Below are 24825 nucleotides of genomic sequence, written 5' to 3'. Positions count from 1 at the left end.
ACTGAGTGAGTGAGCTTGAGATTTGGTGATGGGTTTATAAGGCCGAGCTTCACATGAAGTCTACGCGTAGTATTTATCATGTAGGAGAGAAAAATTAATTTAGGTAACTACTAATATGCAGCTGCTCCATCTATGTATGTCCCTTGTGTTTGTGTTATTGGTTTTGGAGTGACAGATGGTTCATTACACATGGCTCCATTCATGAGGAAAGCATTGTTGAAATTACTGAATTAAAGATATATGCCTAATTCTTGAATTTGTTTAATGTAGCATCATGGCATGAATACACAATTGTGCAATAGCTAGAGAATGAATATGATGTAACATGAATACTGTTGTCACAAGTGTTATTTGTCACTTCAGCTCTAATTAAGCACCACTTTGGCCTTGTTTCATAAACAGAATGGAATGGTGTACTAGAGAGATGCAAGCCACAGGTTATGCAGTCTGAAGCGTGCGATGGATTACCAGTATCTGGTATATTTTCAGGAGGTGGGAGGAAACCAGAGAACCAGAAGGAAACATATACAGATCAGAAAGCCTGTAGTTACCCACTGAGCTGCCATATAACCTATTGTCATATACTGTTTATACTGTTTGTTTGCTTGTGTGTGTGTGTGTGTGTGTGTTATTGTACAACCTGCATTTACATCTGCTACTAAGATCTAAAAACAAAAAGTAATTATTTTTTTGACACGCCAAAATGTTATTTTTGCACTTGATGTTACACATTGTTATTAAATTCTGATGTAATACTACTAAATGATTATTGGGGATACTGTGTACTACTCTGAGAATGTGTGTGTGCGCGCGCGAGTGTGTGTATTCATTCACATTTTACTGTATACTACACAAGCTGTCCCGCTCCGTGTAGTACGGAAGTATAAGACATAACACCCGCCTCACGCTTACTCCACTTCCGGCTCCGAGTTCCTATGCTTGTGCGGCGTGCGTTTCCTTAGATTATGAATGATTACATATGTTAATGCGCTTTAGAGTATTCAAAATAAAACGTAACCGTGCAGTAGCGTTAAATAAATCCCGAACAGGCCGTTGTGTGTTGGTGTTGTGGGTGAGAGGAAAGCCTGCGGCTGGCCAGGCGTAGAGCAAGCGCGGCATCATGAAGCTAACAGACAATGTCCTGCGGAGTTTCAGGGTCGCTAAGGTTTTTCGAGAGAATTCTGACAAAATCAACTGCTTTGACTTCAGCTCGAATGGCGAGACGGTGATATCGAGCAGCGACGATGATTCTATCGTCTTATATGACTGCCAGGAGGGAAAGTAAGTGAGCAGTGTTTTGATTTATCAATGATAGCCAGGTTTGGGGCCTAGCAGAGGGAAAAGCCTCGGCCTCGAGTACTCCGCACTAACCGCTCCCGCCGGCACAACGTTAACCTGTAAGAATATGTAATGAGAATGATATGCTAGGTTAAATTTAATCTGGTATCTAGGCAGATAGCTGTCACATTTAACATGTATATTTTATGTTAATTTATCTGACTACTAATAAATAACCTGAGCTAAAAGCTCATATGGGCGCCTTCCTTTACTGTACTGACTGCGTTTAATATTCACTCCATTCCTGATGTTGAATATGCTGCAATGGCCTTCAATATATTTACGCTATTATTATTATTATTATTATTATAATTATTATTATTATTATTATTATTGTTGTTTGCAGTTATTTCTCTGTTAATGAAATGTCACCTTTATAAACGTTTGAATTCAAGACCATGTTTGTGAGTAGGTTCCTCAGGAGATTAAATCTATAAACATTTTTCAATTCAATCTTTTCAGTTTATATTTATATATGCAAATTAGGCTTTTTAAAATAAGAAATTATGTGCTTATTTGTATAATTTTTAATTTCAGAAATCCTGTATGATCTAAGTAAATTATTATAGTTAATTTTACTGCAAAGCCCCTTATTATTAAAAGACTTACAAAAGTTCATCATTTAATCAAGATAAATAAGTCATTGTTGTGTTCAAAAAAAAAATATATATAAATTCAACGTAATTATAATAATAATAAAGATTCGGTGCAGGTAATCTGGAAACGAATATTCAGTTGAAGTTTGATTACTAAAAGAAATGCACATACTGCATATGTGCATTTATTAAGGGCAAACATGTTGATATAGCAGGAAACAGACTTTTCAGTTATATAATGTTCTTTTTCCAGGTGAAGAGAACTTTGCCTTCATTTGTGCGTCAGGTTTAGAAAATACAGTGGTTGTGAGTCGACAAAAAATAAAAGGCATTATATTTCCAAACTTACAGGTGCTTATTAGTTAAGCTAAATCAATTATTAAGTTATGTTAAGAAAAGTTATGTCTGTGCATTAAACCCTTTTTCCACTCCCTCTTTCCCTACCTTTATTTTCCATAACACAGACCGAAGCGAACCCTCTACAGTAAAAAGTATGGGGTGGACCTCATCAGATACACACACGCCGCCAATACAGTCGTCTACAGCTCCAACAAGATAGACGGTACGCTTATTACATTTACGTTAATTGCATTTGTAGTGTACAAATAAAGGCACTATAATACAACTTATAATAATAGCGGGAAATTGTGACAGTAATGCAATTACACCTAAAACTATGCAACGTTGTTTTGTTTGAGACATTTTTTTACGATAAAATTGGTAGAGACAGACCTTATAATGTGAATATGAGCATATATAAACCCTCTGACTTCTTGTATTAAAAATTGAAAAATGTTGAATGTTACCCTGAATTACTAGTGGTGTTATTCAGTGATGTACCAACCATCATACTGAAAAGTTATGGGGTGGATAGTCTCAGCGATGCCTGTCTGTGCCCACTCTGGCTTGAGGTAGTTGTTTGTACAGTTTGAGGGTCTGTGATTCTGCCCTTTCAAGGAGCTAACTGTACAGACTACTGCCTTGCCCAGGGTGGTGCTTGCTCTTCTGCCTCTTACCCCTATACACCTGCACGTCCAGAAATGTTTCATTATTTTATTTATAGCAATATAAACTTTAGTATATTTTTCACATTATTGGTTCACAGCTTGATTAAATGTTTGCTTCCTGACTCTCTTTTCACTTTTGCTTTGTTATTACAGACACTATACGGTACTTGTCACTTCATGACAATAAGTACATTCGGTACTTTCCTGGACATAATAAGAGGTAAGGACTCTTAAAATGTTGTTCCTGCAGCAATTACGGTGAATTATTTGAATTTGGAATGACCTCCTAGATTCACATTTGTTTTCATCTTGACCTATTGAATAACTTTTTGTCTTAAATTACCCAGGGTTGTTGCATTGTCTATGTCACCTGTTGATGATACATTCATCTCTGGCTCCTTGGATAAAACAATCAGGCTGTGGGATCTTCGCTCTCCTAATTGTCAGGTAAACCATATATTGGCTGTTTGCTTTTGCAGTAGCTGTACTCAGATTTTCTCTTTAGGCTTTATATCAGTCTGGCTCTTGAGCTGAATCCTTTCTTGTCGCAGGGTTTAATGCATCTACAGGGGAAGCCGGTGTGTTCGTTTGATCCTGAGGGTCTTATATTCGCTGCAGGAGTCAATTCGGAGATGGTCAAACTCTACGACCTGCGCTCATTCGACAAAGTAAGAGAGACTAGTACTTAAGTCGGCTTCTGGAATTGAGGCAAATCACGTTGGACGTTTATACTGCACAATTGTTTTCCAGAACCATTTAGCCAAGTAAAGAGATATTAAATATCCAGTGCATATTTAAATATCAACTCAGTACTGCAGACATATTCACACATTTTTGTTAGTAGCATTTAGATAAACATTTCGATTATGCGTTTGCAGATGGTTTGATAATCTCAATGTCTTCATTTAGGGCCCATTTGCTACATTCAAGCTACAGTATGATCGTTCATGTGAGTGGACAGGCCTCAAGTTCAGCAACGATGGTAAACTCATCCTGATCTCCAGCAACGGTGGAACTCTCAGGTTGCTCGATGCGTTTAAAGGGGCTGTGCTGCATTCGTTCTCGGTAAGATTGTAGAGATTGTATGTTTATGGATTCACAGAAATGTAATCCGTTCCATTGAGGACATGTTTCTGATCTTTACACCACACAAAACGAATAAATACCCCCATGTTCAAATGAATAATAAAATGTAGTTAGCTTATTTGCACTTATGACAAATTAATACTGTTTTTAAACAAATAAGTGGCTTATATGATTTAACAATTTTATTAAGGTGTAAGCTATCACTTTAAATATTATGGGATATCATCAAAAATATTTAAATTATAAATTATTTTCAGTATTTATAAATTTTTTACTTTGAGAGATATTTATGTAAAAAAAAAAAAGGTTTGTGTTTTTTTTTTCCATGACTGGATCTCCTGCCCAAAAGTGCATAACACCTTTGTATTTGACATATAATTTTACTGTAATATATGTTTATTAAAATAAAAAGTACTTCTGCTCTGTAGGGCTACAACAACAGCAAAGGCGTGGTTCTGAAGCCTCCTTCACCCCAGACTCTCAGTTTGTCATGATTGGTAAGTCCAAACCAAGTCCAAATAATATTCAAGAAAAAAATGTTTATACTTTTTTACTTGCAGAAATGCATTGACAGCGGTTTAATTGGGTGTTTTATTTTGTCTAGGCTCTGAGGATGGGAAAATCCATGTATGGAATGCTGAAAGTGGAATGAAGGTAGCACTGTTGGATGGGAAACACACCGGGCCTGTCACCTGCCTACAGTTTAATCCAAAATTTATGACCTTTGCCAGCGCCTGTTCTAACATGGTGAGAATTTTAGTTTACTAGATCACAACTTGTCTTAATGATGCCCTCAGTTCACACATAATGTTCATTTCAAGCATGTACAAGAACCAGTGTGTACCATAGAAATATTTCATAAACAGCAGGTTTTAATTGGTTGGCTAAATGCTCAATTATTGTGGTATTATTATTATTAGTAATTGTATTAACATTTAAAACAGTACAAATATCACATAAAATAAAAGATAAATAAAAATGGAACTAGATAGATCTTGTTCTATAAACAAATAAATAATCCATCACAAGCTAATGAGACATTTTGCTCTGACCTCAAAGTATTGTTTACGTTTTAAGGGTTCATGATAACCAGCATTTGTTATTATTGGCATAAATCGCATTACAATTAATTTTTACAATTTATACTACGTGTTTTTTAACTTGCTTCCATTTCCTCACCCCATCAGGCATTCTGGCTACCAACAATCGATGACTAATGATGAAACTGCACTAAAGAAGAGTTTGAATCTGTGTTGTGGTTCAGCTGATGGCAGCGTTTATACTGCCTCTGGATCACTGGGACAGATTTTTGTGGACTGTAAATAGGCTGAGCATGAGGCCATGTTCTATTTTTTGTTAATTTTTTTTACCTGTATCATTAAACCATGTTCTTTCGAAAAATCTTTGTTATCTGTGATGTGCATTCATTTATTATGATCTTGTTTGCCATCAGAAAAAGTTTTTGAATATTGTCAAGAATTTGTTGGAATCATGTTCGGATTTAAGTCAGTAATGAGTGTCACCTGACTGTAGTCCTTGGAGTTTGGAGAACTGTCTGTGACATGTGCTCAATAAATATTTATCTAGTTTAATCAAAAAAATTTCAGAATGATGATTTTGGACAATACACTCTATACCACAATCTGCAACTAGGAGTATAATAGGGAGACGATTTTCAAGGCAATGACTGAAATTAATGAAGACATTAAAAAAAAACCCAATAATAATTACATATAATGAAAAAGTAATCATAATTTATCAACTGCTTTATATTTTGAACATATTTCATAATACATAATTTAGAGGCTACTAAATTGAATCAAAGCAGATTTTGTGGTTTAGCAAATATATAATATAATGATATATCTTATTAATCCAAATTAAATTGTGTAAACTTTTGGGGTTTAAGCCATGCTTGAGATGATCATCTCTATGTCCTGCTGGCTCTCTTTTTTTTATTGACTTGAACTTGAAGGGCAAAAAAAGGGTCCATTCCTCTAAATTTTAGCATTTGCAGGTTTTCTGTTCTAAGACACAAATTAAAAGCCTGTTTCTACACAATGCATTTGTTACTGAAACTGTAGATTATAGAAAGATTATAGATTATAATTAGATATAGATCTAGATTAGAATTAGAATTACAACTGCAATTCCAAAACAGTTTGTGTAAAATGTCAATAAAACAATGTAATAATTAGCAAATCTCAGAAACCCATATTTTATTTACAACAGAGCATAGAATACAGATCAAAAGTTTAAAGTGAGGACATATACTATTTTAAGAAAAAAGGTAACATCTCAAAAAAGTTTGGACAAGACAACAAAGCTTTGCTCACATCTCTACTCAAGGGATGCCCGTGATATTTGGGAGGTCCACTGCATTTAAAATAGTTATGATTCTGTAATGGAAATCACTGCATGGGCTTATTAACACTTCCAGAAATCATTGTCCCTAAACACAGTTTTTCCGTGTCATCCACAAATGCAGGTTAAATCTCTCATATGCAAAGAAGGAGGCATGCATGAACATGATCCAGAAATGCAGCTATTCTATCTGGGCCAAAGCTCATTTAAAATGTACTGAGGCAAAGTCGAAAACTTTTCTGTTGTCAGACGAATCGAAATTGTAATTTCTTATTGAAAACTATAGACATTACGTTCTCTGGACTAAAGAGGAGAGGGACCATCTGACTTGTTATCAGCTCTCAGTTCTAAAAGCCACATCTTTGATGGTATGGGAGTGCTTTAGTTCCTGTGGAATTGGCAGGAAATGTCTTTTTCAGGGAAGGCCTTGCATATTTTAGTAAGACAATGCTAACTGTATACTGCATCTATTACAATTGCATGACTATGTAGTAAAGGAGTCCGGGTGCTGAACTGGCCTCTCTGCAGTCTAGATCTTTCACCATTTGAAAACATTTGGCGCTTCATGAAACGAAAAATACAATACCTAGAACTGTTGTGCATCCTGTATCAGACACATTTGGGTGGATTTTGGTGCTGATTTGAGACTCGGTGCCTCAGTAAAACCAAAAACTGATTACAAATAATTTTTGGTGAGTAAAGAAAGGTCATAGTCAATAAACGTATGTTGCGTTAATGGTTTTAATTTCTTCTTTTTTATTTTTCCTTATTTATATTTTTAATAAACAAATTGTCAAACAAGAAATTCACACACTAATAAAATTACTATTACTAATTGGTATTACCACGTGCATTTTATCAGCCCTAATTAATATATTAATTTAAAAAATTGTGTTACATAATGAATGTATCCAGGCTGAACATCCACCATATAGAACAGGGGTTTTCAACCGGTGGTCCGCCGCCCCCTGGTGGTCCGCGGCGGCATTGCATGTGGTCCGTGACAGCCTACATATTTTCACTATTAAAATCCCTTTTTTCCATAATTTATTTTTCCGAACATTTTCAGAATATTTGCACATTAGTGGGAAAACTGAATTTAATAAAAATATCTAAAATATTCAAACTGACACAGGATAGGCTAGCTTTGCACCTATCAGTGGTAACTAACGAGTGGAGAGTGGTAACATGGCTATGTTCCCTTCAGTTGAGGAATATTCTGACAGCATTGACATTAAAGACATTGTGTGTGAGCATTTGAGGAAGCTTGTGGTTCAATTCCAAAAGTACTTCAATGATCCTGATGAGTGGCGCTGTGACAGCAAATGGATCCTGCTCCCATTCAGTGATGATGCAGCAGCAGGGTCAAGCTTAACTACTGTAGAAGAGGATCAGCTCATAGAGATGTCCACAGACTCTGTCAGGCGGCATATGTATGATACACAACCCCTTATGAAGTTCTGGATAAGTTGCCAGACAGAATTTTCAGAGCTTACAGTAAAAGCAGTGAGGTGTCTTTTACCCTTTCCAACTACATACCTTTGTAAAAGCGGTTTTTCCACACTGGCATATCTAAAGAACAAGTACAGGGCAAGGCTAGAACCAGAGAATGATATAATGCTGTCACTATGTACCACTATATCACCACGAATAGACAGACTGTGTGGAAGTCACCACACCCAGAAATCCCACTAACAGGTAAGGAGTACTACACAAAACTATTTGTGGTGTGAGAGCCAGGAAATAATACACCAGCGGTAGATTGAAAAAGACACGCAATGATATGAAATAGGTTGATGGACTGAATACAGCATGCAGTGAGGAAAGAAAATATATTGCAATTTCACCAAATAGATTAAAATTAAAATAACAATCCTGTTTTGAAAATATAAGAAGTAGAGCGCCTGCCAAGCCTCGGTAGCTGTAATGCTGCCTCGCACTGCCGCTCCCGGCATTAACGAGAGACAGGTGTCTCATGTTATCGTTTTCGCATTAAAGCCTCCGTTCACATCTTACTAGCGTCGGACCTACTTCATGGCTACGGACCCCGACCTTACTCGAGGCTGCCAGCATTCCCTGGTTCTTCACTGGTTCTTCGTAGCTCTCTTTCTCTCTCTGACTCTGTGTTGTGCTCTGTGGTCATCATAAACATGATAGAGCTACTCCCGCTTCCAGCTCGTGATCCGTACCCTAACAGAAGGTCCGACCGCAACCAAAAACGGGATCGCCTTACCATGATCCCTACCACGATGGATTGGCAGCCGAACTCCGCTTTGGATTTTACCCAGAAGCTCAGTTTGCGCTCGCATGCGTTTGCTTCTCCGGCGAGATGGCCGAGTGGGGGGGATTCCTACGGAGCGTCCCCACAAGGGGACGTCTCGCCCCAGAGCTCCTCAGAAGGCGACATCTCGCCCCAGAGCTTCTCAGAAGGTGACGTCTCACCCCAGAGCTCCTCAGAAGGTGACGTCTCACCCCCAGGTTCCACTCAGGGCGACATCTCGCCCCCAGGTTCCTTTTAGGCCGACGTCTCGCCCCCAGGTTCCTCTCAGGGTGACTTCTCGCCCCAGGTTCCTCTCAGGGCGACTTCTCGCCCCCAGGGTCCGCTCAGGGTGGCGAGGTTCCTCTGAAGACAACTTCTCTCCGCGAGGTCTGCTAGGGCGTCGCTCTGTTCTGGACCTCCATGGTGGATATCACTGCACTCCAGGCCTCCGCAGGGGACGTCACTCCATTCCATGTCTCCATAGAGGGCGTCGCTCTGTTCCAGATCTTCGCAGAGGGCGTCGCTCCGCCTCGGGTCCTTTACGGCCTACGGGGACAGGTGTCACAGAGACAGATGTCTCTCGTTATCGTTTTCGCATAAAAGCCTCCGTTCACATCTCACTAGCGTCGGACCTACTTCATGGCTACGGACCCCGACCTTACTCAAGGCTGCCAACATTCCCCGCTGGTTCTGTGGATTACCTGTGTTCAGTGAATTACTCTTCGTTTCGTGGATTACTTTCCTCCTGTGGATTACTTTCCATCCGGTGATTACTTTCCTTCCGAGGTTTACCGACTCAACCCGCGTTACCGCTCGTAGCTCTCTCTCTCTCTGACTCTGTGTTGTGCTCTGTGTTCATCATAAACATGATAGAGCTACTCCCGCTTCCGGCTCGTGGTCCGTACCCTAACAGATACATTGCTTTATTATTTAACATTATTTATGATTAACCATTCATCATGTCTCTTCTTTTTCTCCCTCAAACACAAAGGCCCACACAAGATGGATGTCATAACTAGTTTTAGGATTAATTTGTGTGAATTATAGATTTATTGCATTAATAAATAACACTTTTTTTGAAGTTTTTAATATCAACTCTCACTCTTTCCTTCCTATTATTATATAGCTTTAGTGCTTTTATGGAATAGGAGTTGGTATGCTGTATATTCAAGGGTGTGCAAAGAAGAGTTTGTGATTGTATGTAGTCATCATTAGTGTACTGACCTTATAGCTAGTTATTAAAAAACAAAAACACTAATGTTTATGTTCTGTTAAAATATACTGAACTTTTTCACTTAATGCTGATGAGAGATTTTTTTGCTCTGACCTGAAGGTTCTCCTAAACAATGGGTATGAATAAAATCAAGATCTTTTTGAGTTAATAAAAAATATTAAAGGTAAAACCACCAGGAAATTAACTCAATGTATATTTTGAATGTATTATGTTGTTAGCAATTCTGTTGAAAATTTTGTGCATTAATGCACATAAGGGATGTCTTGTGTTCTAGAAACAAAAGAGCAAGAGCTTATTTGCTCACTCACAATTTTTCAATTGTGTTCAATGGCATATGAATGGGAAATCTAATGTGGAAGTAGTGAAAATACTGTAGCAAACATTGAAATCTAGAATGCAATGGAGATATATGACGCTGCAGGCTCAGGTACTAAGTAACTCAACTCGGCAGAAACGTGATCCTTGAGATGGCCATATTAGCATGAAATAAAATTTTTAGTATATATAAATGAGAACTTAAAAGCTAGAGCTCCTATGAATTAATCATTTCCTGTATTCTCTAATTCTGTACTGGGCTCCTTAGCTTGAGGTGATGTCAAAGCTAAATCCTACTGGCAATACTATCATACGGTATTCGAAGGACAGGGTGGGTAGTAAACATTTAGCCAAAGTAAAAATGTGATTTGAAAAGTATAAATCAACTTAATTCAATTCATTTTTACAGTACAATTAAAAAATGTACTGTTACATGTAAACATACCTTATAAACCATACTTCTAAAATCCTGTTTGATGAAAATCTGAGACACATTTCAGCAGTGTTTTTATATTTCTATTCAAGTGTAATGCTAAGTGATACATGGTTGTGTTTATGATGAATTTGCAGTGAATCTCAGGTGAGTGCGCTCTTGTGCCTCCTCTCTGATTGCTCGGTGTAAAATCTGCTGGATCTGTTACCCAAGGCCAGACACACTGAGCCTGTGACTGCTAAATTTGGGGCCAACAGGATCAGGTTCCTTCTGCCCAACACACACAATCCTGCCCTAGTTACAAGACCCCTCTCCCTTAGTCACACACACTGTTCTGTCATGCAGCAAACGTGAAACTCTTTTGCTTCATACCGGTCTCTTGAGAGCAGTTAGATAGAATCCTATTTTTTTACATTTGCTTCCAGTGAAGATCATCCTAGTGGCCTTCACCTGACTCGACTGTATTTTTTTACCCTTACATGCGTAATTCTTTGGCGGGTGGAAGTGCTGACCCGCCATGTTTCTGGTTTTGGTGGTAACTGATGAGTTGAGGGAGCTCTTGGCAAGGGCAAGGAGCGGGACTGGCCGTCTTATCCAGGTGCTGATCCGAGATGGTGAGTAATCTGGATTCCGATAAAATAAAGTAAACCTTAACATTAAGTACAATCTGTAGGTGTAATGTTGTTTAAGCTATAATCATATGTCTACAACCCCTAATAAAGACTTATTGGGTAATAGCAAAGCTTGAAACAATTAATTTTTACTTTGAAAGCCTATTTTATGTCTAGTTCTATTAAATATTACTACTAAAGCTCTACAAACTAAATCGTAAAAAAGTGACATCACTGCCTATGACAGATAGTACAATAGCAAGTTCTATCTACATATAGTATATCTAAAGTGTGTGTATATATATACCTGTGCCAAACATATTTTACACATATTAGAGTTTTTGTCTAATGCTATGGCAACATGTTCTTTAGTTACAGCTTTTCAGTAACCATGACATGGCACATCCACTCCATACATACTATTTAAATAAGTCCATAGAGGTTCATTAACATTTTGGTATTTCTTACTAATGCCTGAACAAATTTCTTGCTTACCAAATCCATCATGTCAAAATAAAAAAGTCCACTCCCTGATGAAATACAACTTTTGTGAGATATGTGGAAAAAATGGAGAACTTGTCTTTGTCTATGTTCAATTCCTAATATACTGTACAATTTATTTATTTAGCAGCACTGAGGTAATTGAATTAGCAGCATTTTTACAGCATTTGTTTACTCACTGATTTTCTTTTTTTACTGTGATGACTGAATATTTTTGTATCTGTTGGCTACTTGTTTGGTTATCTTCTAAAACTGAGATGATGTAATAAGTGGCAATGGACAAACATATATCGGTGTATTCAGATTGGGAAAGGTCAGGGCAGGTGACACATCAGTTGGCACTGATGTTGACATATCCAAAACTGATTTATTCCATTCTTGAGTGTGTATGGAAAGATAGATTTACTATGTCCTTGATGTGCCTGTGGATGTGTGTGCGTTTGCCAAATACAGCAAACTCCTAAATCATCTGCAAATTGCGTAGCCCTGTTTCTGAGAGATGTTACATTATACTGAGGTCATCCTATTTGAGTCACGTGTGGTAACTGTGTATTTTGATCCACTGATTCATGTGAATAATTTTAAGAGAGTGTTATATTGCCAATTACATTAATTAAGAATGTGAATATGTGACACCACTAGACTTTTCTCACAGTGCGTGTGTGTGTGTGTTGTTTGTGTATGCAGGTAAAGTGCCAATCAAGTAGCGTATAAATGTATAAAATGTCTTGAGTAAATGCCATGTGTCAGACTTTTTTATTGGGTGTCATTCGGTGTATCTCATACTCCGTGTGGTATCAATGTTGTGCTTTGGACGTCCACTGGACCGATTATATATCATAGGCTACTATCATATTGCGTGGACTTCATGATAGTCGTAGCGATTTATTTAGAATGATCAGATAACTGAAATGCAAGCGGTCTTTTGAGACTCATATGCTTGCCCTTATTGTCCTGCCGTCTAACAAATACGCTGTGGAACGCGCCGTCTCTACCGTATCCCTTTGACACACCATGAGGGTTGGTATCAAATGTACTTGTATAGATTTTTGCTTAATATTCATGGCTGTGTGTTGTCATAGATGTTTACCCATCATTTGTTCAGTGCATGTCATTTACAGAATGCCATTTGGTAGCAGATAGTTTCAGGGTGATCTGGTAGGAGATTTAGACCAAAACATACACAACGCTTCCAATTCGTTGAGCTCTTGGGTCATATGTGTAACTGATGTCTGATTGGCTGCGACAGGGGAAACTGAATACACTGTTGTTTGGTGTCCATAATGTAGAGCTTCGGCTAGATTGTGACATAGAGCAGAAAGAATGTCAAGCTCTTTCAACACCTTGTGTTTGTGTGTGTATTTATGACATAGCAGGTTTAATCTGTATGATTAATGTAGAAGATGTGTGTGTGTCTGTGGATGAATTTATAAATGTTTGGCTCCCAGCATGTGTTTGTGGGTAGGTGAATAGCTGATGGAAAGTATGCCGATCTGTACCGATAATTGGAATGTGTGCAGGCTTAGAATAGAAGTTGCTGCAGGAGACATTCAGGAAATCCCCCACCAAGGTCATACAGCTGTCTACGTGTGCGACGGCATGAACACTTATCAACAGGCTACACTTACTAACTCATTGACAGCATTTATAATCTCTGGTTTGTTTATTCCAAGTGCAAATTCTCCTAATCACTCCAGATCATTTTCATATATGTACATATTTGTTTTTATTGCACTGGGTGTGTGATATGAGCTTTTATATTTCTGTTTCAGAGCAGTTGGTTCTGGGTGCATACTGTGAGCCGTCTCAGTCCTGGGAGAAAGATTATGACCACTTCCTGCTTCCTCTACTTGATCCCCAAGAGCCTTGCTACATCTTGTATCGCCTTGACTCTTACAATGCACAGGGATACGAGTGGATCTTTATTTCTTGGTCACCTGACCAGTCTCCGGTGTGTAATATAGACTTGTGTCCAATAATATTTGATACATATATGAATGAATATAATTGCAAAACTGTTTAGTGTGTGATCTTATTAGTGAACATTGTATTTGTCATTATGTGTGAACTTCACTTTAGACCAGACAGAAGATGCTGTATGCTGCCACTCGTGCAACAGTGAAGAAAGAATTTGGTGGAGGGCATGTAAAAGATGAGCTCTTTGGCAATGTGGTGGTATGTTCTTTTCACTATTTCATTACACTTAAAGAAGTACAGAGCCAACAAGGTTACAAAGTTGTTATGGTTAATAAGGTGTAGCCACAAATGAATATACTGAGCTTGAAGTTGAGCTTCTTAAGTTCTACACATTATGACCAAAATATTTAGATGTGGATGCCTAACCTTCACACCAACCTGTACTTGCTGAACACCCCAGTCCTGATTTAGTCACCTTTCTGCCTTTCCACTCATTTGACAAGTCTTTTCACTAGCACTTGGGTGAAGTTGTAGGGATTTGCTCATTATTGAGGTCAGACAATGGTGTTGGGTGAGGAGGTCTATGGTGCACTCTACGTTCCAGTAAATCTCTGTGCAGGACACTCAAGTTCTTTCATTACAACTTTGGTAATCCATGTATTTATGGAGCTCATTTTTTGCCCAATGGAATTGTCATGCTGCAACAGGTTTTGGCTTCTTAGTTCCCATGAAAAGAAATATTAATGCTCCAGTATATAAAGACATACTATTGTGGCAACAGTTTGGAGAAGTCCTACATATGACTATGATGATCAGGTAACCACTTATTTTTGGCCATGCAGTATATTTTTATTTGGCAGACAACCTTTTCCAGAGCAAATTTATCTCAGCCTGGTAAAAAAAAAGAAGCTTATAAATATGTACATTACTTTTACATGACTGCACTGGTTGGTGCAAATCCACTGGATTCCATTGAAAGAAACAAATAAAATATGAGCTTTTGCACAAAGGGGTTAACATGGTCACTATCACCATTTTATTAGTTGTCTTAGAAATAATTTGAATCGAAACTTGATATCAATTATGATCAAGTGACACGACATTTGGTCTATTAGTATCGGAGCTGAATAAGGCTTTAACATGAGTGTGGATTGTGTTTTCTTCGATATTAGGAGGATGTTTGTCTTCAGGGTTACATGCGCCATGTATCATCAATCTCTGCTCCTGCTCCTCTCACACATGCTGAGCAGGAGCTGCAGAGAATCAAAACCACAGAGGTGAGTCTTGAGTTTTAGATTAATCCAAACATAGCTCTTGTCATTATAATAAGTCTTGTTGAAATAATAACAGTGTATTTGTTCACATTTCTTCAGACTTTGTTACTCTGGACCAATAAGAAAATTGTAAAATGTAATGTTTCTGCTTTGATTATTCCAGTGCAAAGTTAAGCAGGTGAGTAACTTTAAATCCCTGACCAGGCTTTAGTGGTGTGTGTTCAGTATACTGTGTGCTTTCTAGTGTGGAGAGGCAGAGTTTGCATCAGAGATGGCAAAAGTACATACATCCTTCACTCAAGCAGAAGTACAGATATTCATGTTTTAAAAGATTCTGTTAAAAATTGAAGTGCTGACCACTATTTCACTCAATTTTAAGTAAAAAAAGGTTTGGGCTTTGACATGTACTTAAGTAAAAAGTAGTCATTACCACTACCCGTTTTAGTGTCATGCTGGTAACTGGACCTCATATCGTATTAATATATGAATACGAAAGAATTTTAAATTTTGTTACCTAATGAATTTATCCAGGCTGAACAACCATCATATAGAACACAAGCAGATGATGATGAACAGGTGATTAGGAATGTCTCTGTTCTCAGTCATGTTTACATCACTGACTCCCTCTGTCTTATCCACATTAGCCTGTGGAGTGTTAGCCTGTGGTGTGTGAGAGCCAGGAAATGATACACCAGTGGTAGGTTGAAAAAGCTACGCAATGACAAGAAATATGTTAATGGATGCAAAAAGAAGAAGAAATATTGATCAAGTCACCGAATAGATTAAAACTAAAGTAATGAGCCATGTTTGAAAATGTCGTAGTAGAAAATGAAGTAGAAATTACAGATATTTGTTTAAAAGTTGTCAAAAAAAAAATAGTCAAGTAAAGTACTAATACCAGAAAAATCTACTGAAGTACAGTAACAAAGTATTTGTATTTTGTTACTTCCCACCTCTGGTATTCTGGTATTCAATTGATGAATTATTTGAAGGACAATCCAGCAACTTATTAATGAGAAGATGTCCTTTTTCAGATTTGACTTATTGAGATCATGTAAGATATACGAATTATATGATCTTATATAAATTATATAAGTTCATTCTAAATTATCTGTATTCCAAAGTATTATTTCAAATCACAATCTGTAATCAAGATCAACACATTTATATTGTTGATAAGTACTTGCAAAAAATAGTTTAAAAAATGAAATATATTTGTGAAATGTTTGCATGGGTTTGCTGAGACTACCATGCTTGCTTTCCAAATATTCTGCTAAATTAAGCTGGTATCTGTTCTGTACGAATAAAGTGTCCCCTGAGTGTAAATACTGTGCAAAAAGGTATGTATACATTCATAAATGTTTCTAAATATACTGTAGCACAGCATACTTTTAGTTGTCCTGTCATAAATAGAGATCTGTTATGATAAAGTATTCTCACATATTGCCTACATGCTGTGCTTGTGTTTCTGTGTATGTGTTTTTACCCCTGCAGGTTATTACAGAGATGAGTGTGGAAACTAAGCCGCAGACCTTACAGGGGCTGGCCTTTCCGCTACAGGCAGAGGCAAAACACGCTTTGCAGCAACTCGCTAAGAAACACATTAACTACATTCAACTGGTAAGACTGCAACACCCAGTCACCACAATACATACTTTATACCATGCTCACACACATTAGTCCAGAGGTTCTCATACATTTGGGTAAATGACCCATAAATGTCCTTTTTGTTTTGTTATTTAACCACCAGCCTAGCAGGAATTATGAATGTTGAAGAGTCAGTAGGTGTGTTTTAGAGGTCGAATAATCGGGTTGGTTTATTGCATTTTTAATTAATCAGCATCGACCGATTGTGCATCAAATTAGTCAAATTATTAGGCAGGTGCATCTGATACACCAAACCGTGCATGTACGTTCTGCGCTTGCGTGATAGACATAACTTTCCCATACAACGACAACAAACGTGGCCTTTTTTTTTTTTACTTGTGTGCTCATTCGCTATATAAAATAGCCAATCGGAGTTCTCTTTCTCACCGTCGAGCTCCGCTGCTGCTCAACATGCAGAAACGCAGAACATCGATTGGAAACAGCGGTGCAGGGAAAAACTAAAGCCGACCGACGCTCAAAAAGCCACCCGACATTCCCCGTCGGCATGAGCTTGGTGTGTCCTTGGCTTTAAGTTATTATCATTCGTTTTGAATCTAACCTTTATATATATATCAGTGATGGCCCGACTTAATACACCTCTTAATACCACCACTATAACATCGCAATTATAGAAACCATCTATAATATACAAAAACACAATATAACAATGCGCGGCATTACAGAGAGAAAGGCAGTTCACATATGGAGGGTGAAAACCATTTTACTAAATCTAGAAACCCAGTTAAGACTCAAAACCTACACCACCACCGCAACTGTGCACCTACATCATCTGGAGCAGTTCAGAATCAATATTTGTCTAATAACATGACAAAAACATAAAAATGTAAATAAAATTCAACCTACTTACCAGAGATGCAGACTCATAATTTGCACCGCTCCTCAGAGGCTGTAATCCAGTGGTACGGCTCGTATTCACTGGTCTGGAAGTGGTGAACAAACCCTTTCCCGGGCTGAAACACGCTAGCTAGCTTCGGGGTTGGCCGACCTCTCCTCATGATGTCTAACTTTTCTTGAAAATGGATTTTTAAGTATGTCCGAGACCAAGTCAATTTCTCTTCCTCCGTAGGCATAAAAAAAGTCTTACTCTGATGTATTCATGTGTTCAGAGCTACAGACGTCCCTCTGACCAACCAATCAGAGGATGGAAAAATGCTGACGCTATTCTGGGCCAGCTAGCTGGCCCTGTGGACGAATATGAAATCTGATTGGTTAAAGAAACAAACCCGTTGCTAATATTTTCTACGGCCAAAGAGCCAGCAGTACAGACTTTGAAGGCCCTAGGCAGATTAGATTGACATGGCAGCACATAGAGGCTGAAATCTGATTGGACAGAAAATCCTACATCCACATCCATATACTGGAAGCAGTGCAGCCAGTGTCGTTTATTAACTATTAGATTTTATGAGATGAAGGGAGAAAAAAGACAATCGGCCCAAAAAATCAGCATCGTATATTGGCCATTGGCTGCTCTGATTTCTATATATCAGCATTAGCCAGAGAAAACCCCATATCGGTCAACCTCTAAGTGTGTTTGAATGATGCTGCTGTTACATGCAGCTTTATATAAGGAACTGAAATATGGCCCTGGGGTGGGGTGACAATTGCTGGATATTCTGTGGATTATTTTACTACAACAGCATGGCCTAAATGATTTCTTCTTCTTATACTATAATGGCCTATTGCGTGTTATGCCTTTGTTGATGTAGGCAAAAGCATTAAATCCAGCCTCACATAGACAGGAGCTTCACCACTTTGCATTAGTGCATGCAATGAAATACGCTTGCCATTCAATAAATATTTTGGCATAGATTCTGTTCCATCATGTCAGACCAGGTCAATTAATGTTGTTGTTGAACTAGCTGAGATAAATTAAAAAAGAAGTTTAAACCCATGTAAAGTCTAGAAATTTAAACTCCTGTACTAGTGCAGCATGTCAAGATAGCACATTGCAGCATGTGCAAATATTTTAAATCTACCATAGCTTATTTAATTGCGAAGTGGCCCAAATCCCATCTTTTATTAAATGGAAACATATTTGTTACTTGCATGGCTTTGAACACCAAAAACACATTCAGTCTGACAATTTTAATTTCTACCTGGGGCAAATTTATTTGTGGCACTTACTGAAATCCTATACATATATAATTCATGACAATGCAAGTGCTCTCTTAATATGCAGAACAGAATCCAACTTGAATAATTTTATGCTACTGGGAAGGAATTCTGAATGTAACATTAAGTAGTTTTTCAGTAGCAGGACATTAATGTTACAGACCTCATAAAAATTGATGTTGCTGTTCAAGCAACATTTAATGTATTGCAACTGCTCCATTTGAAGGTATCTCATAGAGAAATCTGGCTGCTGTGCCCAAGGGAAATTTAAAGCAAATGTTAAAGAGGCTAGAGACATGAACCAAAAAAAACAGCGAGCTTGAACTCATTACACTGTATTTTTATGTGAAACTAATGTCAGATATAGACCATACTGAAAACATAGTGTACCAGGCTAATACAAAAGAAGGTATATTGGATTTTAGCCATTTTTGCCAAATGTAAAAAAAAAAAAAAAAAAAAATAGTAACATTACATCTGTCTTCACAAAACGAGTTGCAACTTATTTGTCAAATTGTCAAGAACAAAGCAAAAGAGATGAGTGTCAGTCACAAAACTATTTAAAAAATCGTTCATGACCCCTAGAACGGGATTCACTACACTTGTCACATACTGAATTACTGTAGGTCAGTCCATCACACCCACACCAGCAGACAATGGCTAAACTGTGATATATCACTACCACTGCTATAACACATTTTTATTTCATGTGATGTTTTGTTTATGTTTATCATCTGTATGTGATGTATGTCAGCGGTTGGACACTGAAAAAGAGACCATTGACCTGGTGCACACTCAACCCACAGAGACACGTGATCTTCATCGCAGGATCCCAACAGACACACCACGCTATCACTTCTTCCTCTATAAGCACTTGCACGAGGGAGTCTACTTAGAGTCTGTTGGTCAGTATCACTGTGTTCTATTCACTTGCTTTCTAAACCTTTTCTCAAATACCTATGTGATGCTAGCAAGCAGCACAACTTCACTGGGATTTGAACTTGGATTTAGGCATATGTAGTTGGGAGTATAGTCAGCTCTGCGTCTGGGTGAGAAAATGGTTTGTTAGTGTACATAGCTTAGAAGAAATGTTATGTTGTACTTCCCTTTAAACATATTCAGAAGTCCGGCTATGGCTGATGAATATAAGTTCAAAAGCATGTGATAGCTGTCCTCTTGTGTCTTAGAGAGTTTTAAATCAAACAAACTACATCTTAATCCAAAATCTTTGTTACTGAAGATAGGATCTTATAACACAGCACAAATTTGTGTAGCACTGAAATAGATTATATTGATTAGGCTTATGCATGTTTATCAGTGACAAGCAGTAAAAATTGCAGTACAATGGGTCAGGTGATTTGCAGACAGTGAGTAGTTTTGTTATATAGCACTTTGTATTTGTTTGGAATGACACAAAAGCTTAGACTTGACTTGATTCGACTTAACTTGAGTATCCATGGCAAAAATCAAAGAACGATTAAACGTTAGTATCAAAACAGAAACTGCAAACAGAGACTACAGGTTTGGAATTCAATTGTAAAAAATGTATCCAAATGAATGCTTTGCTGGGGTAGTGAATGTGCTTATTCTGTACTGTGTGTGTGTGTGTGTGTGTGTGTGTGTGTGTGTGTGTGTGTGTGTGTGTGTGTGTGTGTGTGTGGAGGTGAGTGATTGAAGTGTGTGCAATCAGTAATGGAGTGATTCGTTAACCTGACCATAAAGATGGTGTGTGTGTTCTGTTCCACCATGTTCATGTTTGTAGGTGGAAGTACATTGTGAAAAGTGAAATTCAATGCTGATTTTAACCTAGACATAACAGGGATATAGCTTTCTAAATAAACCATATCCACATTGTTTTACATTCATGTTTTTTCTCTCTAAATATAAGGTCAGTTTAAGGTGTGTATGTTACAGACAAAACAAACATAACTTATAGACTGTTTGCAGAATTAAGCCACTGTAAAATTCGACAGGTTTTCCCAGACCGTTCTACAATGATTTGGGACTAGCACTGTCTATTAGTTTTTCTAATAGGTTTTACGTTTGCCTACCAAGTTCACTAATCTTTAAGCACTTGTTTGGGGTTCTTTATTCTCTCTGAATTACCAGTTAATGCCACCTGTTTCTGCATTGTATTGTTTTAGGAAGAGGTGGGCTAATCCTTAATGTGAACGGATACAAACGATGGCTAAGAACTCTAACAAGCGAATTTAGCTCACAATTTATGTAATTATATATTATATAATTATAAAAAATAATTTTGTGACACTATATATGTTGAATAGTACATGGTAATGCTACTGCTAGATCAGAAAGTTTTTTGTGACGTCTGCTACTTGATGTAAATAGAGTAATGTGATTAATACAGTGGGTATGAAATTGCTAAATAATTTAAATTAAAAAAAATTTTTTTTTTTTTTTTTAAATAAACTATAAATGGCTGAATGAATGAATGAATGAATACTATTGTGAAGACTATTTTTCTTTTCTTCCATGCCTCTCAACTGGACATATGTCAGTGTTCATCTACTCGATGCCAGGCTACAGCTGCAGTGTTAAGGAGAGAATGCTGTATTCCAGCTGTAAGAGTCGGCTGCTGGAGGAGGTGGAGCGAGACTACTATATAGAGGTGGTCAAAAAGGTACAACGGCAACTGTGTAACAATCGGACACACCCAAATCTTTTCAAGATACGGCCAAACCATTTGTTTCATACTCTGATTTTTTTTTATTGTGAATGATTCTACATCTAAAACTCACATCTGAGAATCAGCTTGCTCTGCTTTTTAAAGGTTTTTGGAGTTTTTGGACTCCAAAATAGAGGAATTATAACATTTTAAAAAGTTAAATGAAACGAGAAATTCTGCTTTACCATTTGTTTCTTTGAGCGATCCAAAACTATTCTTTTCTTTGCAGTATTTTATTGTGTTTGATAGTAGAATGTGTTTGCCTGGTGGAGAAAAACGAAGAGCTCCAGCATTTGTATTCACTGGTCATGTTTTTAGGCTGATAATCAAAGGCAAATGTTCAAGATCGCAATAAATTATCAGTCATGCTGATCAATTGGTCCACTGTTACTCATGACGAACAGCAAACAAAGTCAATAATACTTAATCAGAAATCCAACACATGACTAAAGATAACAAACATCACATATGCTATCAAACATTAAGAACATTATGTAAACTAAAGTCAATGTAAATCACGTGGACACCTGACCATAACATTTGTATGTGATTTGTAAACATCCCAGTCAACATTCGAGTCCACATTTAGTCCCTATTTTCTGTTATATTCATGCCAAAATGTGTTCAATAGGGTTAAGGTCAGTGCTCTATAAAAGGTCACTCAAGATATTGTAAATCATATATTCATAGAGCTGGCTTTTCTATGCTACTGTATCTTAAGACATCCTATTTTATTGTGTACCTCCAACTTTGTGGTAACAGTTTGGGAAAGAACCACTTACAGTATCTCAAAAAAGTGAGTAAACCCCTACTACCTGCCTGCTATTTTGACAATAATGGCTATATGTTGATAACGGGCTGGCTTTTCAGAGGACAATAAATCTGGACTGCTACACAAGCTGCACATTGACTACTCTAAAATATATCCAAGTTTAATTAATATTATATATAATAAATAATCTATTGTATTGTCCATTGAGAAGATCTACTAAAATGCTTGCTGAAATGTGAGGGGTGTACTTAAGTCAAGTCAAGTTTATTTTTATAGCACTTTTCACAACAGACATTGTCTCAAAGCAGCTTTACAGAATTTTAAGAGTTAAGGTGAGCGATATGTATTTACCCCTAATGAGCAGCCATGTCGACTGTGGCAATTCAAAACTCCCTAAGATGTTATGAGCAAGAAACCTTGAGAGGAACCAGACTCAAAAAGGGGAACCACACTAATTTGGGTGACATCAAGAGTGTGATTATAGTCTTTTAAACAATACAAACACTATACAAACACCGGAGAGTGAGAACTAACATGAGCACTGGAATGTGTGATTATGAGTAATGTCCTTTCTATAGTCTTATACAGTCATTTGAGGTTATGGGACCAGGAGCTACTAAGCAACTCATAAAAAAGCTCAACATTTATGATCATTATAGATCCAACACCAGCTTCTCCATACCAGAGCCTTTAAACACTCAAAGAGGTCCAATATCCACACTCCATTTAAAGTGGGATCTAAATGGTGCTGGTACGTCTCTATATGGTTCGGTATGTTTGCGGGGTCGATTCACTTTTGTGAGACACTGTATGGCTGGAAAAGTCAGGTGTCCCAATACTTTTGTCCAATTAGTGTATCATCCTTCATAACATAAGGCACGAAATGTACTTTTGTGTTTTCTAATTTTGAAACGTCAGTAAAAACATCAATAAAGTGCAATTTTTAAATAGTTTTTAAAGTTTTAGGATTTTTTTTTGAACAAGGAAAAATGCATTAGAGAGAACACAATCTTCTTGTCTTTATCATGGGATGAGCAAAGACAGCTAAAAACAGTATGTTTTTCAAATAAAAATAATAATACATTTAAATTATATGGAGAATACTTACCCAGGATGTGTGTGTGTCTGTGTGTGTTTAGATGGAGATAGACAGCGGGGAGGATTTGACGGAGCAGTACTTGTATGATGAAATCCACCCTAAGCAGCATGCTCACAAGGAGGCATTCGCCAAACCCCGTGGTCCTGCAGGGAAAAGAGGAAACAAGCGGCTGATTAAAGGAGTGGGAGAGAATGGTGTGAACAGCTAGAGAGAAAAGAACATGGGAAACAGGTCCCTGATCTTCCCTAAAAATAATCTGATTTTGCTGTGTTAAGGCATGACAGAATGAAAAAGGTTGAATTTTTCTTTTTTTTTCTTTTTTCAAAACAAATTTTGAATTTGTTGTATTTTCCTCTTATTGATTGTAATGCATTTAAAAATTCATTAGCTTTGGTTTCATAAATCATAGTTCTTTTATTCAAATTTGTGTACACACACAAAAAAAAAAAAGAAACTCAGGAATTGAATCTGTATCTGTAAATTGTCTGTTCACACGTTTTATTTATTCAGAAATCGATACATAACTTCACAGTCATGTTTCATCCACAGATTCAATTAATGTTAGTTATGAAAGTGGACAATTCATATTTATATTTGTTTATTTAATATATTTCACAGCAGCAAAACCAAACATTGCAGATCTAAACGATTAGAATGTGACTTTTTTGTAAGATAAAAAAAATTTCACTGATGTTCCAGCTGTGATTTTTGATCTGTTTTGTTGTTACTGATTGGATTGAGTTTAATTGCTTTAGTATAATTAACATTGAAAAACCTATAAAACTACATATGTATATTCATCAGTGACACTTATGTCAATTTCTCTCACTGTTTTGTGTCATATCAAATTGTGCAAATCAAAATTTTACTTAGAATAAATTATTTTTATTAACGGTAAATGTAGTGGTTTCCCAGTATGCAGTGGAAAAGTAGCAATTGTTGTTAAAGAAACGATAACAGGGGAAATGGTGTTATTGATGCATGTGAGGTTCAGTGGTGGACAGTAATGAAGTAAATGTAATTCGTTACTGTACTTAAGTAGTTTTTTTCACGTATCTGTACTTTACTCAAGTATTTCCGTTTAAGGAGACTTTTACTTTCACTTCACTACATTTCAAAGTCGAATTTCTTACTTTTTACTCAACTACATTTCGCAAAATTAGTCGTTGATTTTTATTTATGGGCGGATTAAAAACTGAACTGGTCAAACACGCCGTATGCCACCAATCAGGGTAGAGCACGCGCTTAGTTTTAACCTTCTGCTTTAATTGCCGCTTGGCAGTGGCGGATTTAGGTGACATGGGCACTGAATCCAAACTAAAATTATGTATGACAATAAAAAGGATTTAAACCCTCAGGATCCCAATTCAGAAAAAAAAGGAAAGAAGTATGTGGGGAAACGTGCAAAAGATAAAGATTTGTATGCAGCTCATCTCGTTAAAATTTGGCTTATAACTGTATAGCACTGCATAGAGCAACAATATTTCATTTAACTGCATAACATTATAATTTATAGTATGTAGTTTTTTATAATGTGTGTAGCAACAAAACA

The 24825-nt window shown here is 37.1% G+C and overlaps 2 protein-coding genes across 5 annotated transcripts; both read left to right on the top strand.

The window, feature by feature from the left end:
• The first annotated feature begins 897 nt into the window (after positions 1 to 897).
• wdr82 (WD repeat domain 82) lies at positions 898 to 5432 on the top strand. The gene is given in 10 exon segments (XM_046850690.1): positions 898 to 1281; positions 2399 to 2496; positions 3095 to 3161; positions 3289 to 3388; positions 3493 to 3609; positions 3851 to 4006; positions 4456 to 4480; positions 4483 to 4524; positions 4632 to 4774; positions 5215 to 5432. Coding segments are annotated over 10 exon segments (939 nt in total). The 5' UTR covers positions 898 to 1120; the 3' UTR covers positions 5245 to 5432.
• Positions 5433 to 10896: 5464 nt separating this feature from the next.
• LOC124386710 (twinfilin-2) lies at positions 10897 to 24172 on the top strand. 4 transcript variants are annotated; one of them, XM_046850671.1, is made up of 9 exons: positions 10898 to 11247; positions 13518 to 13696; positions 13825 to 13920; positions 14835 to 14939; positions 15100 to 15114; positions 16431 to 16556; positions 19471 to 19621; positions 21236 to 21357; positions 23314 to 24172. In XM_046850671.1, exons 1-9 carry the CDS (start codon positions 11151 to 11153, stop codon positions 23479 to 23481), a joined length of 1059 nt encoding a protein of 352 aa, XP_046706627.1. In that variant the 5' UTR covers positions 10898 to 11150; the 3' UTR covers positions 23482 to 24172. The 4 variants fall into 4 exon arrangements, with proteins under 4 accessions (XP_046706634.1, XP_046706627.1, XP_046706610.1 ...); XM_046850654.1 differs by lacking the exon at positions 10898 to 11247 and adding an exon at positions 13216 to 13402; XM_046850678.1 differs by lacking the exon at positions 15100 to 15114 and having other exon boundaries at positions 10897 to 11247.
• Positions 24173 to 24825: the final 653 nt, after the last annotated feature.

The sequence above is a fragment of the Silurus meridionalis genome, chromosome 1, assembly GCF_014805685.1.
Source record: "Silurus meridionalis isolate SWU-2019-XX chromosome 1, ASM1480568v1, whole genome shotgun sequence".
Lineage (NCBI taxonomy): Eukaryota > Metazoa > Chordata > Actinopteri > Siluriformes > Siluridae > Silurus > Silurus meridionalis.
Note: the sequence above shows the minus strand (reverse complement) of the source record. Positions and strands in the feature narration are given on the sequence as shown.